General features: G+C 38.2%; 1 protein-coding gene across 1 annotated transcript in view; it reads right to left on the reverse strand.

Annotated features, from left to right (window-relative positions):
* LOC104167664 (slit homolog 3 protein-like) overlaps window positions 1-20,980 on the reverse strand; it is a gene marked incomplete at its 5' end in the record, with an annotated part of 58,013 nt that overhangs the window by 8,965 nt on the left and 28,068 nt on the right. The window contains 5 exons of the mRNA XM_009707985.1: window positions 3,065-3,136; window positions 3,320-3,391; window positions 4,501-4,569; window positions 13,468-13,600; window positions 15,781-15,944. Of these exons, the coding sequence (XP_009706287.1) occupies window positions 3,065-3,136; window positions 3,320-3,391; window positions 4,501-4,569; window positions 13,468-13,600; window positions 15,781-15,944 (510 nt within the window). The remainder of the gene's footprint in view (window positions 1-3,064; window positions 3,137-3,319; window positions 3,392-4,500; window positions 4,570-13,467; window positions 13,601-15,780; window positions 15,945-20,980) is intronic.

Here is a 20,980-nt window from a genome sequence, read left to right on the forward strand (position 1 = left end):
AAGGTTGTGCCTGATGAGTATTAGTGGTAGCTTTATCATCATACATATTATTATGTTTGTGTGAGCTTTGAACTGCAGTAAATATCCACCCGTTTTCAGTAAAACTAGAATACCTCATGTTAGTAGAATATTCTATAGCTCATTTTATAATTTTTTTTCATAAATATAACATGGAAAATTGCTTAGTAATCTGAGAAGTATTTTTATTTCTGGACTCTGCCTCTTAATTAAATCAGGAAAAAATGTTCAACTTTCTCATACAATAAAAATAATCTATAAAATAATCAGTTCAGGTCTACCAGAGAGCTCTAATATTTATCATTACTTTGTCCCAATCCCAGTTTTTTTAATCTGTTTAAATTTAGCTTCTAAAAAGACTAGCTTTGGACAAAAAAATCCAAAACAAACCCACAATTTTTCACTGCAATAGCTTTGGTGCAAAAACCTACTGATATCAACTTTTGCTTATTAAAAAAATTCTTAAGACTTTATGTTGAAATTGCTCCCCAGCACACTTTGGCTGCTGTTACGGATAAGCTACGTGAAGACTGAAGATTAAAGGCCTGATTGTGTAACCACTGATATATTCAGGCTTAAATATAAACATGTTGATTCTGCAGTTTTCACAATTGGGCTTGTGCTGAAAAGTGTAAGAGAGAGACGACAGAACCAGATATCTCTCAAAGATCAACTTCATCATACATCTATGATTACTCTGATTTTCAAATATATATTTACTTTATTTACTATAGAGAGGAAAAGACTAAAGAAAACATAAGGAAACTGGAAGACAGAAGCCTGTATGAGAAGGGTCTGTTACCTTCAAAGGCATGCACAGCCAAAGGTAATGAGATCTCTATATCCTTTCTATTAAAAAAAAAAAAACAAACCACCACCAAAATGTGGAAATGGTTTTGCTGATGTTTTCTCTTTTAAATTCCCCTGAGAATATGGATAATAAATAACTGACAATAACAGATTGCACACTATCAGTCGGAAGACATTTTCTCTCTGGAGAATTGATTTTTAATAACAACATAGATGACATGTGGCAAAAGTTGTAGCTGATACCAGAGTTTTGTGGGCCATAATAAATCAAATCAATCTGGAGGCTTCCAAATGCATGGAGCAGAGGCAGAGATTCCCATCTAGGCTTCATTTCACTCATGCTGCTCTGCGCAACACAGGGAGGGCTTCTCCCTTGAAGGAGGAAGATACTTTTTCAATTTGATTAGCAGATCATTTAAAAAAGCCAAAAGATAACAGTTGTTATTAAAATATTGCTCTTTGTTTCTGTCCATATGTGGCCTGCAAGAACAGAAATGAAAAGAAAAATTGTAGCTATTAGAGTGAGGCATGGTAGATCTACCCTGTAATTCACGGTAGAGAGTCCCAAACTAGCTTTAATCAAGCTAGCTTGCATATCAGAAGCAGGCCAGAAGACAGCTCTGTATGGAATAATTTATTTGGCCAGGAAACAGAATATATTCATCTGTGGCTGAATTTCAGGACTCACGTAACAGCTCAAATGTGTCCATCCTAGTGTACTAGAAATCAGAGTCCCAAGCCAAACTTAAAACAACAAATCCAAATCACGTATCTACGTATCTTTCCTGTTTTTATGAATGAAAACTGGAAATCTAAAGCTGTCTTGTAATTTATCTATTACATATAAAATAGATATAGATATATTAAATACCTATTTTACCACTCAAACCACAGTGAAAGAGCTTGGCCATACAGCATTGCCTTATTTCTTCCACAGCTGCAGTACTGCCCATGCTGACTCCTTAATTCCACACTTATGGAGTCAGTGCACAGAACCAATGCTCACAGAAACTTCTGCATGTGAATGACACCTAACCTTTTAAAAAACCAGAAAATACTAACGTGAAGTTTCAAAGCACTCAGGGCATATTCTTCAGTTCCTGTGTCCTGACCTTTTAGTGTTCAAAGCTCTTTCTCCTTCAGCGCATTGAATAATCTCCTTACAGATAAGCTAGTTAATTTATTTGCTTTCAGTTTACTGTGCAAGTAATGACCCACTTGTGTTGCTGGGCCGTGGGGAGGAAGGTGGAGGAAGGCCTCTCCACCTTGTCCTGACAGCTGCACGTGGGGTCACGTGTCCACACAAACACTTAAGAAAACCCAGCTCAGGTTTGTTTCTGATGGGGCAGATGTGGGGTGAGAGACAGTAAATACGCGACTGAAGCAGCAGTCAGGCTAGCAGATGCCTAAGAAAAGCTGGGGGCCTGCATGCTGCAAGGAACAGGCCCACAGCCCATACTCCACGACGATATAAAGAAGATGACTTTCAGAAGAGATTGCAAGCAAATTGTTCAATCCAGAAAGCTGCTGAATGCAGCTACAGTAGAAAGAAAGAGTGCAGAAAAGAATCTCCAAAGAAAGAAATGACACATGGACATGTCTGAATGTGCCACCAGTCAACATGAGGCAAAATTTCATTTGCAACTTAAAGGTGAGACAGGCATCTCAGCATTACTGGTGCACAGCCAATGGCTTGACTTACTCATTGTTTCAGTCTGGGGACTTCTAACTTCCTTTCATATTGCATTCTTTTATGTAAAAACTTGCCTGCAGAAATCTAAATTAATACAAAATACTGTAAAAATGCACAAGTTTTCAGTCAACACTCTTGCTGAAGCATCCAATGGAAACTTACACTCTAAAATATGATGAAGTTTTTACAAAGAGAAAAGTCCTTTCCTGTGGGGCACCCAAATATTGTTCAAGTAGAAGAGACGAACAGATCCTATGCAGTCTCTTGGAGGCCTGTTTTCATGATAGTTCTTGTTTCTGAACTACCAGAGAAAAGTCATTCATCCTGCAAATAGGTAATTGCTTCTTTTCAAAGTTTAGCATTCACCTGCTCTAGTCATTACTGGACATATTGCACCTAAGTATAAGTACATTGAAGCTAATCGTGTGAAAATATTTATGACTACTGGATCAAGTGAAAGCCATCTGCTCATTAAAAGCCTCTCTGCCATCAACAGCATTCTAATAAGCTGCAATTCAGCTGCATTGAAGAAGTGGTACTTACAGCACTCGAAGAGACCTGAGCCCATTGAACGCGTGGACTGGAATGCACCGAAGTCTGTTGTAACTCAAGATGCTAGGAGAATGAGAGAACAGAGTTAAAACTTTGTATTTTCTTTGATTATTTCACTACTAATTCAACCACAGAGAAGCATGGAAAGCCACATGCTTAAGTAACAAGATATATACTAATTGTTCAACAGCTAAGATGATGTCTGAAAAGCAATTAGAACTCTCATCAAAACTTTGGACTACTTACAGTGTTGATAATTGAGTCATGTTGCTGAAGGTGTAATTGGCCAATATGCTTATGCTGTTGTTGCTCAAATCACTGAAAAAACACACACAAAATATCACTTATATGTATGAATTGAGAAATAAGAATTTTTTTAAAGATTACATAATATCCACACAGCAAAATGCTTGAAGCAATTGAACAGTCACATACTATCAATTGATATAGTTTCTAACCAACTTTGAATAAGCTCTAAAAGCTAAGCACATCAGACTTCCCTAAAAAGCCTCAGAAATATTAAGGCATATTTCCAGCATATAGCGTTCAAAAAAAAAAATAAATCATTGAATACAAGCAAAATTTTTGAAGAAGGATAAATTCATAAATGATATGAGCATGGGTGAATATTTACTGTACCAACTTGCTTTGCAATGTATTACAGGCATAGCATTTCCATATGTTTTTCACGTTGACAACTACTAGAACAAAATTTCATTTTTCACTTAAAAACTCTTTTAGGCTCAAAGAGAATGTTTTGGTTTGTTGTTGCTCTCCGTTGAAAAACAAAATTAGAGATGTTTTGAAATAAAACATGGTTTTAAAACAGAGGATTCCAGTTTTCCCTCCATGTTGTTTTTGTCTGATGCTGTTCTGCTCATTTGACTTGAGTATCTACACAGTTGATTCAAAGAGCATTTAAAAATTTCTGATAAATAGTTCAGCCAAAAAATTTCACTCCTGTGTATTTCAGGGAGCATTTTACTGAACAAAGTCTAGTTGTGTCTCTATCTGTATGAGTGTTCATAGCAGAAACAGCTATGCAAAGTTTCATTGCCTTAGCATTATAAATACTGCCTCATCTAGAACAAATTAATACCATCTCCTCTGTTAATGACCTTTACAGTCTTGCATAGATAAATCCGCCAAGTGAAACTGTAGCAGCCTGCGTGAGAGTTTCGTCCCCTCACAGAGGCTGGAAGCTCCTGCAGAGGAAGAGTCTCTGGTGCTTTCAGTCACCTCACTCTTTCTCCACACTTATTGGTAGCAGCAGCCACTATGAAATTCTTTCCAAATTCAAATTACGGAAGGTTTTTGGGTTCTGTGGTTTTTTTTCCCCCCAAATACTAATTATTTATGTTCCACCTACGACACAGTGTAGAAAGAATCACGTAATTTTCTTGACATTGAAACCACATGTTTCTTACATCAGTGTCAGGTGTCTGAAGGTGGAAAGCCCCTTTGGCACAGCAGTCAGCTGGTTTCCTTCCAGGTATCTGAAAAAAAAGTCAGATTTGACAATTACACAAACATGTTAACAAGAACTCCCGTCACTCAATCTGCACCATGAATGAGGAAAATATAAAGTCAGTCAATAAGGAAATTATCTTTGATTCATTGCTTTGAAACTATAACAGTTTCTCTTTTATAAGCAAATTATCCCACATGCAAAGCGTGACAGTAGCTCATTGATTTTTTTATTTTTATTTTTTTTAAGACTTGGAAGCGAATAAAGGATCTCTGGCCCACAGCAAACAGAAATGACCATGTGGTTCTTTTATGACAGCAACTGAAGAAGGGGAGAAAAATTGTATGGCTTATGCTCTGAACTTAAAGTCACCTTTAACAAGTTTCTACAAGAACGCTGAGCGCTGACCAACCCTGTTAGGAAAGTTTTTGTCTTGTGCATGTAAGTTCCTTGTACAGCCAGAACTGGAACAGGAGCTGCACTGCCAGGTCTCTGTGTTGCAAAAAGTCTCATTCCAGTCAACATAAACATCTGTGAGTTTGATGCCACATCCATTACTGCGATTCCTACCATGGCATATACATGCTCCTTACCTTTTCTTTCCACAGTACGGCGGTACAGGAGGAAAACTTGGTACAAATTGAAGACCACAGACCAAGTTCTCTTTGAATACAGGCTCCTCTTACTAAGTGTATTTAATAAAATAGCTTGTGCTTCCAGCGTGGAAGCTGTTTGACACACCACTGAATATGTCTCTATTCAGACACGTGCACAGTAGGGTTAACACCTTTTGGGATAATCCTGTGTCCTCATACAAGCACACAGTGCTTGTATTTTGCAGTTTTCCTCCATGGAAGAAACATGAACATTCAGTAACAAAGGGAAAAACCCTGAACAAATATAATGCTTTCCACGCTTTTGCCCAGAAGACAGCATGCGTAGTCAAGACTCCACAGCTGGCCTATGGTAGCAACGGGATGTGGGAATTTTCCTGCTTATTACAACATAATAGAGACAGAGCTGGAGTTCTTTTCCTTAACCTTGGCTTTTGGGTGAAGCTGCATCCCTGGAAGCTACCAAAGTAATAAGGCCCCAATGGAAATTGAGCACTGTGGTGCCATGACACTGTCAAGGTGATCCTCACAGCAGCTGTCAGAAGCCTTATCTACCTGGGAAACAAATCCAGCCTTCTCAGAAAACACTGTGTAGGAGGAAGGCATTTCTCCCTCCACAGGTGAGGATAAAAGATGAAATGATATTTCGCTTCCTTACAAGATACTTTGGGGGATTTTTCCTAAGGCAGACATGGGGCAATGCAATTGACGTGGTATGTTTTGAAAGATAATCAAGCGTAGCCAGGAAATGCAGCCCACAGACACCGGAACACTTAATGTGCTGCCTCTACTGCTGAAAATATAATCTGACAATCACGTTAAGAATTTTTATCTCACACACACACAATTTCCTTTTCTTTGGCAACAGACCTCCTTATTCTACATTTACTATAGCAAACAATAAGAATCGATTGTTACTGTGCTATATGTTCCCGCTCTACATTAACAACACAGATATTTGTGTAAACTAAATCCAAGAAAATTTTCCCACAAACTTTATTTTTACATAATTTAAAAATAAAATCTATAAACGCTAACAGAATTTCTTACATAGTACTGTCACATTTCCCTCCCCTTCTATTTCAGCACAAGGCCCTCTCACCATTTTCTGCTGCTTCAGCTCTCTTTTCAACTGAACTACTCCAACTAAACTCCCCCAGCCTCATGGTTATCCATTCTGCCCGTGCACAGGATCCCACCAAGGCAGTTACCTCCGAGCACGCGGTGGAGCTGACCTAGCTCCCGCTAGGATTAGGCTGGACGAGCAGGACTACAGGCTTTTGAATTTTTAACCAAAAGCAAAATCCTTCCTTAATGAAAAAAACCTATTGAACAAAGTAATCTCTCCATTCACAAAGATCACACGCATCGAGTGAGAGTGTTGCACAGTAAACAGTTAGCCCTTGCAAAGAAGTGACAGCTGCTCTGCTGATGCAGATTTTCACAAAGCAGAGTATGGGTTAGTTATGCCACATTTACACTTCCCATGGATATTCATATTCAGCAAGTGTAAAGTCACTTGCTTCGCTTTGACTAAATTTGTTATAAATTATTTTGAAAATGGAGTTCCTTGGTGAATTCACACCATAAATTGCTACACAGAGGATCCTCAGAATTCAACACACATGTTACTATTTAAACAGGGCAAATCATGTCTCATTTCCCCAGTCATGGTCTGCTATGGATGCAGCCAGCCGCAGGGAGTCTGCGCCTTCTCTTTCATCCCAGAAAGTTGCAAATCTTAAACCTATGCATGAGGATACGTTAAGGTTCCAGTCTTTATTCCAAATGTAAAATCCAACGGATTTCCAAAGGAAATCAAAACCAGGTCATGTATTCCGTATTTGGAAGCTATATATGATTTTCTTTTAGGAAAGGGGACTCAACTCTTGCGATGTGTTGAAATCTTCAGAAATTTATTTTCAGGATATTCTCTTGTTGATCCCAATATGAAACAGCCTGCAATTTGAACAAACTGATGATGGCTAGCCAAGATTTTTCCCCTGTTTTGCTTACTGGTGCAATCAAAAGTCAAGGGTGCACATTTTAACCCAGTGCTTCATTACTCAGACTAACATAGACAGGCAGACCCCTGGAGTTAAACTCCTACAGAAGATCTGCTTTGAATAGCTTTGGATTTGTAATGCAAGGAATTTGATGGTTATATAGCTGCAATACTTATACCAGTGGTATAATTTCTGAACAAACACAATTTTACACTGAAAAATTACTGACAACATACTTTTCATGCATACGTAAGAACAATTCACCACCAAGGCGTTCTTTTTGAAAGCACATTTAAGCGCAATGAATTTGAAATAACCAGAGCTTTTAGTTAAACCTTTCATCACATTATACAAAGAATGGCAGTGTTTTCTAAGCAAAGGCGTTCTTTTTGAAAGCACATTTAAGTGCAATGAATTTGAAATAACCAGAGCTTTTATTGAATAGCTTTGGATTTGTAATGCAAGGAATTTGATGGTTATATAGCTGCAATACTTATACCAGTGGTATAATTTCTGAACAAACACAATTTTACACTGAAAAATTACTGACAACATACTTTTCATGCATACGTAAGAACAATTCACCACCAAGGCGTTCTTTTTGAAAGCACATTTAAGCGCAATGAATTTGAAATAACCAGAGCTTTTAGGGCATAAGAGCACACCAAGAATCAGGAGGATCTGGGATGCAACATTTGAAGGAACTAATTGCTGCAGGTGAGCTGTTGCCCACTGTGGGCCAGGCCTCTGTCAGAGCAGGGGGGAGATGTGGGGGCAGCAGCTCGGCACCTTGCTGGGCTGAAAATGATGTATGGGGGCTGCAAGAGGGCTGGAAGCTGGACATAGTGAGTAACAGAATTATTCCTGAGGGTGAAGGGGCAGAGCCCAGTTACAAAACTCTGTGTATTTATGTATTCATACACATAAATAAAAAAAACATGGATGAAGCTACAGACCCCCTGTCCAAACAAAACAAATCAAACCACGAAAGAATGAAGTGGAGGGAAGATTGTATTTTTAATTCTTTTCAATCCTTAGCCAAAGGAAGATGATGTACATGACATCTGGTATGCAAAGAAAATCTGGCATGAATGAAAAAAATGTATGTCTAATTTTAATGCTCAGAGTCAAGTTATTAATATACAGGCAGTCAGAGTCAAGAGTGGGTGTCAGCTGCCTTAATATAGACACACTGACTAGTATCCAAAACAGAGCCTCATTTGCCTCCTAATATCTCTATATTCTGTAGTTAAATATCAGATTGGAAATTGGTTTTTACTCCATGAATGCTGCTGGGAATCCTGAACTCTCAGTAATGACTTGTAACCAACAAGCAATTACCAGAGACAAAATTAAAAAAAAAAAAACCAAGCCAAACCAAAAACATGTGTTTATGTTCTCATAAAACGCCACCAACTACCTACCAGGAAAGGCTTCTCCTAAAACATGTCTGAGTGCTGGAGACAGGTAACTGTTTGGCCAGGATGGCTGGCACTGCAGGGCATGGCCATGCCTTGCTCCATGCCCGTACCCACTGTGCCGGCTCTCACAGCCCAGTGCCTGCAGCAGCCTCAGGGCTCATCCAGCACCTTCAACACACACTAACATCACATATAAAAAATTTAAAACTATGCATAAAAGATGACAGCTGTTCTTTTTCCAACTTGTCTATTTTTATACTGAAACAACTTGGATTGGAGGTGATATAACCAGTGCAAGGTGCCAAAGCATCATGTAACGATTTGAATCGCTTGGAACCTTTTTTGTACTGAAATGTCTATTCAGCCATAAAGTCAATCTCACAGCAGCAATCTGTGCTAAGAGAAGAAACTGGAGAGAGAAATCAGTTCTCAGGCAGTAACTGAAAAGGCACAAAGCCTTTCCTTTAATTTCTTTAAATGTTTCACATAGAATGTTACATTACAAAAAAAAAATGATACTTGACAATTTTATGCAGCTCTAAAATTAACTCATAGTCTAAACTTTTTAATGCAGATACCCAATATCCTAAAATTCTGAGGCAAGCTTCATTTCCTAAAAATGGTGGTCTAGAAGAGATTTGGACTGTGAAAGATGAAACATCCTCAAAGAATGAATTTTGAGAGCTTCAATTATAGTTTATTGAGAAGAAACAAAATTCAAGTATGGATTTAAGTACATATCTGGATCTTGAACTTTCTTAAGTTTTGGTGAATTTGGACTGGATTTTGCTGCATTTTTATGTCAGACCACAACCTACAGGTTTGATACACAGAAACACGGCCGTGTTTGAGAGAAAAGTGAAGGCCCTAAAGTTAAACTTACCTTTAGTCTCCATTAACGCTAAAGTCACCTTTCTGATATGTACTCAAACTTCATCAGTCATCGAATGCATTATTTGATAGTATTAATACTATTTACCTTTTCTAAATGATCAGATTTGAAATGCAGTTTTAAGTCCTCTATTTCAGCTGTAACTAAAATGTCCTTCTACAGACCTATCCATTCTCTCAATGGGAGAACTTTCCTCTGCAGCGAATTACGCAGGCTGTAAAACCTTTTATGACACAGGACCATGTAAACCTAAGCTTCGATCTAAATTGTTTTTGTCCTTTACCATCAAAGGAAAATTCACTGAAGTCTGTGTTAAGGGTTATTGTATAAAATAGTATATAATATTGTATAAAATATTGTATAAAATACTCATTATATGCACACGCCGTCCACATAATTGCCTCCTCCAATGTTTTTCCCCAGTGCAAAATATTATTTGCTGTAGGTCCATAAAAGAAAAAACTGGTGTTCACACACAGAGGTAATATGTAATATGTAACAGGAAAAAGAGCATGGGAAACTTAGTTCAAACAGACTTGAGGGGGGCGGGGGGGAGGAGAAAAGGAAAGCCTGAAACGCTAAGCAGCAGCAAGGCTAAGTTCCAAACTAGCTCATTGCATGAACATTTTACTTCTGAACATCTGGACTAGAAAACTGAGTATGTTCAAAAAAACAAGGCTTCTCTTCAGAGCAAGCAAACAGTGGGGAAAAAAAATGTAGGCAGTATGTAAATATACAGCAAAGGAATTTGCAAGAAACAACATAATGTTTCCCTATTCCCAAGAAACTGAAAGAAGTCTTGCCCATGATGACGGGGTTATGTGAAGGAATAGCTGGGAAATAGAAATTTCTTGCATCATCATCACTCTAAAAAGCCAGGAGACTTAGTGATCTTTTCAACTTTATTCTAGATGGAAGCCTTCCCTGCCAAGGTAATCCCTCCTCCCAAGGGTGGTACAAACCAAACACAGGGATGTCTCCTGTCATCCCAAGCTGTAAATATGAAGGAGATAATGGTTTTCACATGCTTTGTCTATATACACATCCAAAACAGAAACTCAGGAAGAAAGTTGGAAGGAGCTAGCCTATGTCTCCAGTCTACCATGTAATAAAACATTGCTGGTGATCCTTTTTGCTGAGCTTAGGTACAGTGAAATTTGACCCAGCAAAGGGCAGCATTTTCCCCTACGTGCCTGTGCAAGAGGTATGTTCATTTTTGCACATTGCTATTTAATACCTGTTACAAAAAAATAGTCTAAACCAGAAATTCTTTCAAGACCTCTAAAAGAATTTAAAAGAACTTCTGAGAAGGCTATAGTCAGCCTAGTAACAGACTGGTTTATCTAGATACATGGCAGTTCTTTTTCTTAAACCATGTTGTATAAAAACACATCGCAGTTTAATAAAAGCAGTGCAGCTAATGTGCCTTGTAAATGAATACACCAGTAATGGAAGTTTATAAATGTCAGACTGGTGCATTCATACAAAATAAAATGCTTCCCTGCCTCACATCACCGTTCAGGCCTCCCGCAGGGAGGGAGCTGTAGGCTACCAGGACAGGAGCCTCTTTACGCCCTTGTCCTCTCCTTGCCATGACCTCTGTCCTTAGTGACCATGGTTTTGTGCGAGTGCCTGGTGGGAGCACAGAGACCCGAGCACACTGCCCAGAGGTCTGCGACATGACAGCGTGGAAGGGGAGAAAGGCAGGTGGGCTGGGGTCACACAGGGGAAGGGTTTTTAATCTGAGCACCTGTGACCGCTGTACCAGTGAGGAAGGTGAAGGCATCCCCGCCCTGGAGACTGCTGTGGCTCTCTAGCCACGCAAAAGCCATGATATCTTCAGCAGCAGGTAACTTAGGGGCTTTCTGGTTTCAGGTGCTAAACAGATATCCACTGCTACCACAGAAACAAAACAGCTTTAAGAAGGTACTCCAGCCTTAGGACATAGTTCAAGAGACCTAGGACTGCCCTAGGGCTATGCGGGTGTTCTGGTGTGAGGAGTGTAAATAGACTGGACAAGATAAATCTCTGTCACCCTCTGCCCAGAAAGCTATTGGGTTCTCTCTGTCAAGTTTTAGCTGTCCTCAAAATGAGGCAAGAGGTGGGGTTCTACAGAAGATACTGTTTACCACAGCGGCAATAACAATTCTCAAACACAGAACAATAAAAATACTTAAGTTCACACTAGCAACTTGGGACCTAGATGATATAGACCCTCACAGATTATGGGCAATATGTTTATCTCGATCTGGAAGCAGAAGGAAGGCCAGTAAGGTTGATTTTTTTTTTTTAATTATTATTATTTATTAATTTCATTCTTGTCGCAGCTTCCACAAACTCCTGAAATTTTTAGCTTCAGTAGCTGCACCTCATCTTTTGGTATACATACAAATAAGGAGCTTAGTTTACACTGGTTGAGAGGAGAGTGAGATCAGGATTGAATTTTGAGACAGCTGGGACAGATTCAAGTTTACATTTGCAGAACATGAAATATTCAGAGCCAGCCAGTCCATGGCTGACTGTGTTCTGCTGACACATTTCTGGACCGAAAGCAGAAAGCCAAACTAGAGCCTTGCACAGCCAAGATGCTCCTACTGAAGACGACAGTCACGTACACTCCTATGAACTCAGACTGCTCAGTTCCAGGCTATTGCCTCATTTGCAAGAAATAGCTTAAGAAATATAGCAGTTTTCAAGAATGTGAGATTAATTGCACTCTTTTTGTGAAAGTTATGTCATCAGTGTATCAGACGGTATCGGTAAAACTCGATATGCAAAATTTAAACATAAAAATTTCTCAGTGTGCCAGTGGAAATCAAAGTAACATCTGTGATATCTTACTATTGGCAAGTCATACTTGAATGCAATGAAACCTGAACAAGAATAAAGCAGAAACCTTGCAGACTTTTTTTCACTGACAGCAATATATAAGGGAATACAGGCCAGGACTTGGCTTTTAATTCAAACCAGTATTAACCATGTCCTGGTTAACAGTGTTCCGAGGATGTACCCATTAACACAAAATTTCCATGTTATTTTGAGTTGCCACATACACTTTCAGTACACTCCTCATTCAACAACAAACTCCTGTATTTGACTACAACACTGGTAAAAACAGTGCCCCCATTCTCCCACTGTGAAGGGAATAAAAAGATACGTATCTCATTTATCAGCTGCCTTGTTACTAAATAATAAAAATAATACTAGATACTAAAGAAGAGCAGAATCAGATTTTAATTCATTACAAAATTAACTGAACATACCAACTAACTCAACCAATTACTTTCACACAGACATGCTGATGAGAATGTAACAAGTTTCCGTAATGACTCACCTGGGATAGATTTGAATAAGGACGCAAAGGGGAAAAGCTCAGTATTTCTATTGCCAGCTGTTTAAGCCAAGTAGTTCCACCAATGTATTTTCTTTCCATTGAAAGAACCAAAATCCAGTATAAAGTCATAGCAAGGGGTAGATGAAAAGATGACTAGAAAGATAGTTCTCAACTAGGATGAATTTGCTTTGCAATTTAATCTAATTATCTGTTATTTTAGCCATTTCATGAGGTTTGTAGAAAAGAATCAATTGTTTGTTTCCACCACTGGCTTTCTTTTTCTCTTTTCTTAATGTCCTCAGAGAATAGTTAGCTCACAGCTGCGTAAGTCAGGAACATATTTTCATCATCCTTTCAAACTGCCTGTTGTGAGCTTAGGCTTCTCAGAAGCACTACAGGATTATTTGATACTAATATATGCATAAAAAAAAAGAATTAATGGGTACAAGAAGAGATAAACTCTATTCCCATTACAGAGCAATGTATTCAGTCAAGGGACAAATAACTATAAAAATAACAGTCAAAACAAATGGAAAGCACCAAAGCACAAAACACCAGTCCCTAAAGTCAAAGACAAAACTCCCAAGGCCCTATAAAGCCTCACTATGATATAATTTCATGAACTTCTCATGAAAGGAGCTAGGTAAAAGGTAACTTACAGCTCAGTCACGTCTTTGGGAATTCCTTTGGGCAATATCCGCAGCCCTTTGTTGCTGCAACGTACCACTGAGTCCACACAGGTACACTGGGAAGGACAAGGAGGTGAAAGCAAGCAGCTGCTTTCATCATTACCTGCAGAAAAAGAGAAACGGAGTATTAGGAAGTCAGCTTTACAACCTGAAGTCATGCACTTTGAAGATAACTGCTTACAAGGACCAAGGAGGGACATCTCTGAATCCATGGCAACCATCACAATATTTTAAAGTAGATCCTGCCTTCATATAGGTTCTTTAGGTAACATGAACAACAGTTCAAAAATCAAATAGCAGTATTTTTAAATAAATATTTTTTTCTAAAGAGTATCTACTTCTCTGTAATTTTGCAAATTACAGGAAAATCAGTTATGTGAATCCCAAATCCCCCCCCTCCCCCCCCAACCGTACTAGCTGAAATGGAGAACTTGACCAGAACATTGCCCTTAAATTCATCTACACAGATGATATTCACTATCTACTCTGCTTTAGGAAGATTTTTGTAAAATTCAGTTTTCAGATATTAATTTTTTACCTTTTAAAGTCAGCCTGGCACTTCATTTATCATCTGAATTGTAAAATCTCATTGTTTTTGACAAGGATAACCAGGCAAACAACAAACTGTGCAGCATACTTCCAACTGCTGGCGATCCATCTGTGCACACATAAAAATATCTACTTTCTCCAAAAATGGTTCCAATGGGCCATAAACAGCAGATTAAGTCTCGTCATAGAAAAACAATAGGGTTTCTGGAGAAGAAACCAACTCTCTGAAGTTAAGAACATTAAAGCATGGATTTTCCCCAAAAGCAACAGGCTTTGCAAAACATAAGGCAAATGCATGCTACAGTATCAGGACATATATGAGAGCAAACACTTAGTGGTACATTCTCTAGATGACAGTGAGAGGAACCACACAACTGTTTGTGAGTACAAGCAGCCTGAGTTGACTGTCACAGAGACACAGTGCTGCAATTGAAGAGCACACAGCCAGCTGTCATTATGTGCTGCCTTATTTTGTTTTTTATAAACTGATACAAGGACTAATTGAGACAGATCTGTTTCTTTCTTCTCTCTGCTGGCAGTACCCATGAGCATAGAGATTAAAGAATAAGACTAGAAGTCCTGATACAAGATAACAAAATTACTCATAAATGTATGGGTAGGGAATCATTTGTGTTCAGAGGGATGGAAAAGCATGACCAGCCTACAGAAGAACAGGGAAGAGTTTCTTTTCTTTTTCTCCCCAGCTGAGCTTAATGAACTTAATGACCAGAAACAAAATTCAAAGTCTTTCATGAACCTGCAGAAAGAGCATGGTTCTTCAGCATATTCAATTTTCCCTACGTTCTGTGTTTTACACCCTGCCACCATTTACCTTCCGTTCACCACGGTTGTCTGAGTGACTGTATGACAGAGAAAGCTCCCAAGTGTGGAATGTCATTTTGTGGATCAGGATTTTATCATTCTTTAATGACTAAACTTGGGTCCCTTGAGCTCTGAGCCCAAGCACCTGGGCCTGTTGCCAGGTTGCTTGACTAGGACAGGAATTAATTTATAAGCAGGAAACTTCTATCACACTTATGGTCTCTTTAGAGCCATGACTAAGTGAAGCTCCAGCATATCTGGTCTTAACAGGCAATCACAGCCTACGAGTCAAGTTAGCAGTGCATTCATCAGTCAATTTTTCTCCTTACTATTTTCTTTAAAATCTGCTTGATCAGAAAACAAAGAACTACCAGGACAATGAAAGAAATGTCAGGATTTTTTTGTTTGGTTTGGGTTTTTTTTTCCTTTTTTTTTTTTTTTAAACCTGTATGGACCTGGCAAAGCATTAAGCATCACTGAGTCATTTCAAATAATATCTAAGTTATTTTATTTCCCTGTATTCATACCTGTTATTGGTGAAACTGAATGGTACCCAAAACTAAAAGACTCTCCAAGCAAGCAGTGTTCTCACTGGCTTCAGAGTGTTAACTAAGTGAATGAATAAGGAAGTGGGAGGAAGGGCCAGGATTATATTAGGATTACACAAAACAGAGCATTTGTCTATAATAAACTCATTCTTATATTTAGGTGTGGATAGTAGAAATTCAGAAACTGGAAATCAAGAAAAAAAACCCACCTCCTGATAGTGAACAATGATCCTCAGCCCTAGATGGCTGTCTTCCTCATCACTCAACTGAAATGTTTACCATGCACTATTGCTTGATAGGAAGGGAGGTCCTCACAGAGGTGCCAACATTATCATAAATGCCAAATCAAATTGGATTTTCTTACCATCGCAGGTGAAGTCCTGGACATCTACATCTTGGATCGGAATATCCTTTAAGAAAAAGGGTTTCAGGCAGCGTGGATTTCCACTGACAATTCTCTTCTTCCTCAACCATTTTCCCAGCCAGGCCAAATGGCAGTTACAATTAAAGGAGTTAGCCAGCAAATTACTGAAATAGAACAAGATATAATTGCATCAAACATGAACATACAGAAATACTGAAACAGCTACAGAAAGATGATGGGTTCCAAGACCAAGCTCTTTCCTGCCATCTCTTTCTGCCCCAGTACACTCATGCTTTCCGCTTGCCTGAGTTACAGCCCATACAAACCAGTGCCAGGTGGGAGCCACTGGCAACCTGAACTTGGATTTCCTACTGAAATAGTAAGGATAGTACTCTGTATGTACATATATACAACTATAAAGCAGCACTGTCAGCTTGAGCCACTTCTTACGAAGCTTTCTAAGGTCAGTATAACTGTAGTGAAAAGCATCTGCTCTACTGCCTTGTGAACTTTGTGAGGTCTGCACCAAATCTTGCAACAGCTTGCGGTACTGTGGTGTGCAGTACCCAAAGCAACCATTTGACAGCCTCCATGAGAGGGATGGATTCTTAACATAGCTTTGGTTAGCAGCGTTTCAACAAGGAAAGTCCTATCCATCCTGTTGTCAAGCCATGAAAACACAGGTGTATGGCAATTTCTCAGGGGAGCACCTGTAACATAGATAGTCAGTATAGAAAAGATATTCATTTCTATTTCTTAATAGGTTGTAATCCTTTGAATGAAAGGAGTGTAAGGTGACAGTTATTTTAAGCAAACATCTTTCTAATCTAACTAGAAGTAGTGCTGAGAATCTTGGAAAAAAACCTTTTTCTGGAGTCCTCTACTGAAACATCTATCCATAATTTCTGTGTGAACTTTTTTTATGACTAAACTTCAGATGAAGAAAAGAGGCTGACAGCCCTAGTAAAAAAAAAAAAAAAAAAAAGGCAGCTATCTTACGTACAAAGATAGGGAGAATCAATAGCCTCTGAGGTTGCCTCATCAAAGAAAAATGAGCTGTCAGAGCCCCATGTATGGAAAATGAAGTATCTAAACTAAACACTGGCGGATTTCTCACATCATATGTGAATGTGTCCAAGAGTTATCATTTTGGTAGTACAGAAAAAAAGATGATAATGAAATTTCTCCAAAGCACAGCATACCTTAAAGATATAAAATTTTAAGGCCTTAAAGAAACAGGTACTTCAAATGCAGGTGTAGCAGGTGAAGACCTTGTAAGTTTTCACTTGCAACATACTTTTACAAACCTAAACATGTAGTCAAAAATCACATTAGGTTTTCAGCCAAGTAATTCCTTCAGAAAACAACAGTGCTGAAGACAAAAACATATGGCACAGTTGAGGTGTGGCAGGAAGAAAACAAACCCAAACCAATTCCTAAATTATAAAGGTTCTAGGCCAACATCCCATACCCACAATATGATTTACAGCTGCTCTCTGCATTGTAGAAAAGCATATTTCAATCACCACAGTAGCCTGGAGCTCTGGGTGTGTAATTACATGTGGACCTAGCACAGACTATTGTACATTGTGTAGAGGGAGAACTCGGGGGAGGAGAAAACCCACCATAATGTTCAATAATAAAAATACTCAACCTACTTCATGCTGACTAGGATTCAAAGACAAGGCTAACTTGCTGTATAAAGGTGAGAAAACAGACAGGTTACATAGGAACCTTCAGACAGAATGTGCAGAAAAGCACTGAAAGCATTACTCTAATTCCAGTTACTTTCCTTCTGAATTGTTTTCCATTTTCTTTAATCCATAATGGGACCACATGCAGGATGCCTTGTATATTTTCCATACTGACATAGTTTGGCATGAACAGAGTGTTTAAACCAAATGTTTAAACCTCCAACGCTAAGTGAACCAATGCTTCAAAGGCCATTTGTTCCACTGATGGAAAAGAGTGAGATCATATTCACAGAGCAACTTCCGTGACACAAATCCTTAGAATGAGATAATCCGCAATTGGAGACAAACAGCAGGTGTATATAGTCAGGTTTCTGGAAAACGAGCAGCTCTGAATGTAAAGAACATTTTGCACATCTAGAGAGCATCTTACTGCAACTTATCAAAAAGTTTCAGAAACATTCAAATGTTCAGTCTACAAAATGCTCCCATCAAAATAGTAATTATCCCTTTCTACAGAGGAGAGATTGCTTTGACTTAAGGTGTTACTACTCACTACCTGAGCAGCAGTAACTATCCACAAACACTCATTTTCCTCTTGGCAAACACAGTTTAACATATGACCAAAAATTTATCGGATTATTATAATTGAAAATTATTATATTATTATTATTATTAGAATTAAAAATTTATTGGATTAGAATTTGAATTACGCTTCAGTTAGGAACTAAGAAAGAAGTTGTTACATATGAAATTAATAAATAGAGAAACAAAGCTACTGTCCTGAAATTCAAATAACTCCAGGTAAAAAAGGACAAATTTATCTTGTCATGCATTACACACGTCCTTCTGCCACTTTAGCAACACCTAAATTTTGTCCTTTATCCAACTGCAGTGCAGTGATCTTTTGCTTTAATGTAGTATGAAGTTCATACATGTCCCTACATACATGCTCCTTCCATGGCAAGACTGTGATGCAACTTTTGGAAAAAAAGTAAGATCAAGGCTTTCTGTAAAGTATCACATGGGACAAGAGATTCCCTACTTCACTTGAAAAACAACTGAAAGTTTGGAAAGGCCAATTATTTGCAAAAGCTTTCTTTTGGAATCTGGCTATTGAAGTGGAAGTCTCAAATCACAAACAGTATTGTTGGGCAGACAAATTGTTATAAAAATTCATAATTAGTAATCACAGTTCCTACACGTAAGATAGTAATTTAACCACTCAAACAGAAAGAAAGCAATCAAGCTTTTAGCAAAGATGTCATACTAACATTAAATTCAGAAGTGTTTACTCAGGGACATAGACATATTTTTAAAATCAAGGGGGAACAGAAGTCTTGCGGAATGAAATATGCATATCCTACTACAATTGTCTCTTAAAAATTGCAAAGAAGCCATAGAATATTAACTATTTAAATGGATTCTAGTGACCTGTTAGAAAAACATCCTGAAATGCATCTGGATATTGTTGAAATTAGGTCGAAAATATGTCCTAGAATTGAGGTTAAGTTTATGCTAGAATAGTTGCATGTCATTCTGAAGAACAAGTTATCATTCTGGCATTAGCTCCATGCAGCTATTTTAATAATAATTAATGGAAAACCAGTTCTGCTTGCAAATATGCCCACTTGACTGTGTAAGGACTGAAAGACATGACTGCACTCTCTGTATGCAGTAGTGCAAGCACACTTCAAATTAGGATGCTACAGTACCTATTTTAACTAGTAGCAAATAAAAAACTGCCTGGTTTTTTTTTAACCAATAACTTAGAAAATAGATGTTCTTCCTCTTATGAAAACCACCAATCAAGGCATTATTTTCAGAGCTGTCCGTGTTTTGATAATATCAATGAGGCTGACTCACAAAGAGTAATAACAAAAGGCGCAATATTTGTTAGTGCTGTAAATATGCCAAGATAAAAATGGAAATGTTAAACTTTGTACGAATTTCTGGCTTACATTAATAGGTGCAAGAAAAAGTTACTACAATACCCGATTAACTCACAAAGTGTGGGTTGAACAGGAAAAGCAGTCATACTATCTTCAGTGGTGTTGTCATCTAATATATCCACCTACAATGGAGTACTGCTAGGAAATGAGCACATCTGAATTTTGCATTTATATGTGAAATATCACTATGGACTTAAACCATCATCTAAAGAAGTCAAAAGCACATCTTCTCCTGTCTGTAGATCAAGCACAGAGTGAAAAATGTGTCAAAGAACAAACTTCTTCATCAAGACACAGCTAGGAACCTGCCATGACCAACATGATTATAAGTCAGTGCCAAAGCAATGCATTCTAATTAGCTTTAATTGCTGTTGCTAGAAATTGTAATAATCTTTATCCACTGCCGGAAAAAGAAGAAAACAGGCTACCTTCTAACAAAACATGGCAAAGACGCTTCTATGCAAACAAGGTAGGGACTTTATAGACTGATTCAGAGAGTCACAGCTATTAAGGGATCTACAGAAGGAAGCACCGAGACAACTGCATGAGAAGCAGGCAGGCATTGCTTGTAGCACAGCGAGAACAAGCTTTCAGCAAGTACCACTCGCTTTGACCAGTGACTTGAAAACAGTCAATAAAAGTAATCTGGTTGCATTTCTCTCTTTGTCCATCAATTTGAAAGAGACTTTTGGGACTACAGAAAGTAAATGGAAGAAAAGTATGAGTTCTTTATGCTGCATGGAGCTAATGTCAAAATGATAACTGATTTGCTGGTGAAAAGTTACAACAACAAAATGAAAGTGTGAGCAACAAAACAGCTGAGATTCAACACTTCCTTCTTCTCCCAAGCATGATGTAGAATGCTTTAAAAATATGAAATGCAATAGCACCAATAGTTTATTTTGACTGGACAATTAGGATGTATTTTCAGGGCAGTGTGAAGTGAATTAAGCAGACAACTTCCATTAACAGCAACAGAGTCCCCATTCACAGCTGGAAACAAAGAGCAAACTTTCTTTCCATATTTATCAGTCCGTAATTTATTGAAATGGACACACTACAAAAAGCATGTAAACATATTTAAGAAGCATGGGAAATACTTCAAAGAAGGATTGAGAAATAGAAGAGAATTATCAGAACAGCTTCAGTTGAGATTTTTCAAATTCACATTCAGTAGGACTTGAGCATCTTGTCCTCTTAGGCTCTTCTGAAAAATCTACTAGCATTAGCTAGTAGATTTCTTCTGATATTTAACTAATTTAACTGAAATCCAAGAAAGCTGTTCTTACAAAATTAGACTTTACTGAAACTAAAGCAGCTTCAGGGAGCTAAAGCGTATGATAAGCTATGCACTTCTGGATCTGCAGAGACTGTTTTACATGAACTTCTACTGTGCAGTGCACTAGGCTAAGGCATGGTAAAACATACAGTCATCCTGCCTGAGGCTAGCAGCCTCAAAGTTTATTCAGCCATTCCAGCTGAAGCACTTCAAATATTTTTCTAAATCACACCGTGAATCCTCCAAACCTGCAACTTCAGTAGGACAGGTTTTTCTTT

Source organism: Cariama cristata, unplaced genomic scaffold (assembly GCF_000690535.1).
Source record: "Cariama cristata isolate BGI_N322 unplaced genomic scaffold, ASM69053v1 scaffold20409, whole genome shotgun sequence".
NCBI classification, from domain to species: Eukaryota; Metazoa; Chordata; class Aves; order Cariamiformes; family Cariamidae; genus Cariama; species Cariama cristata.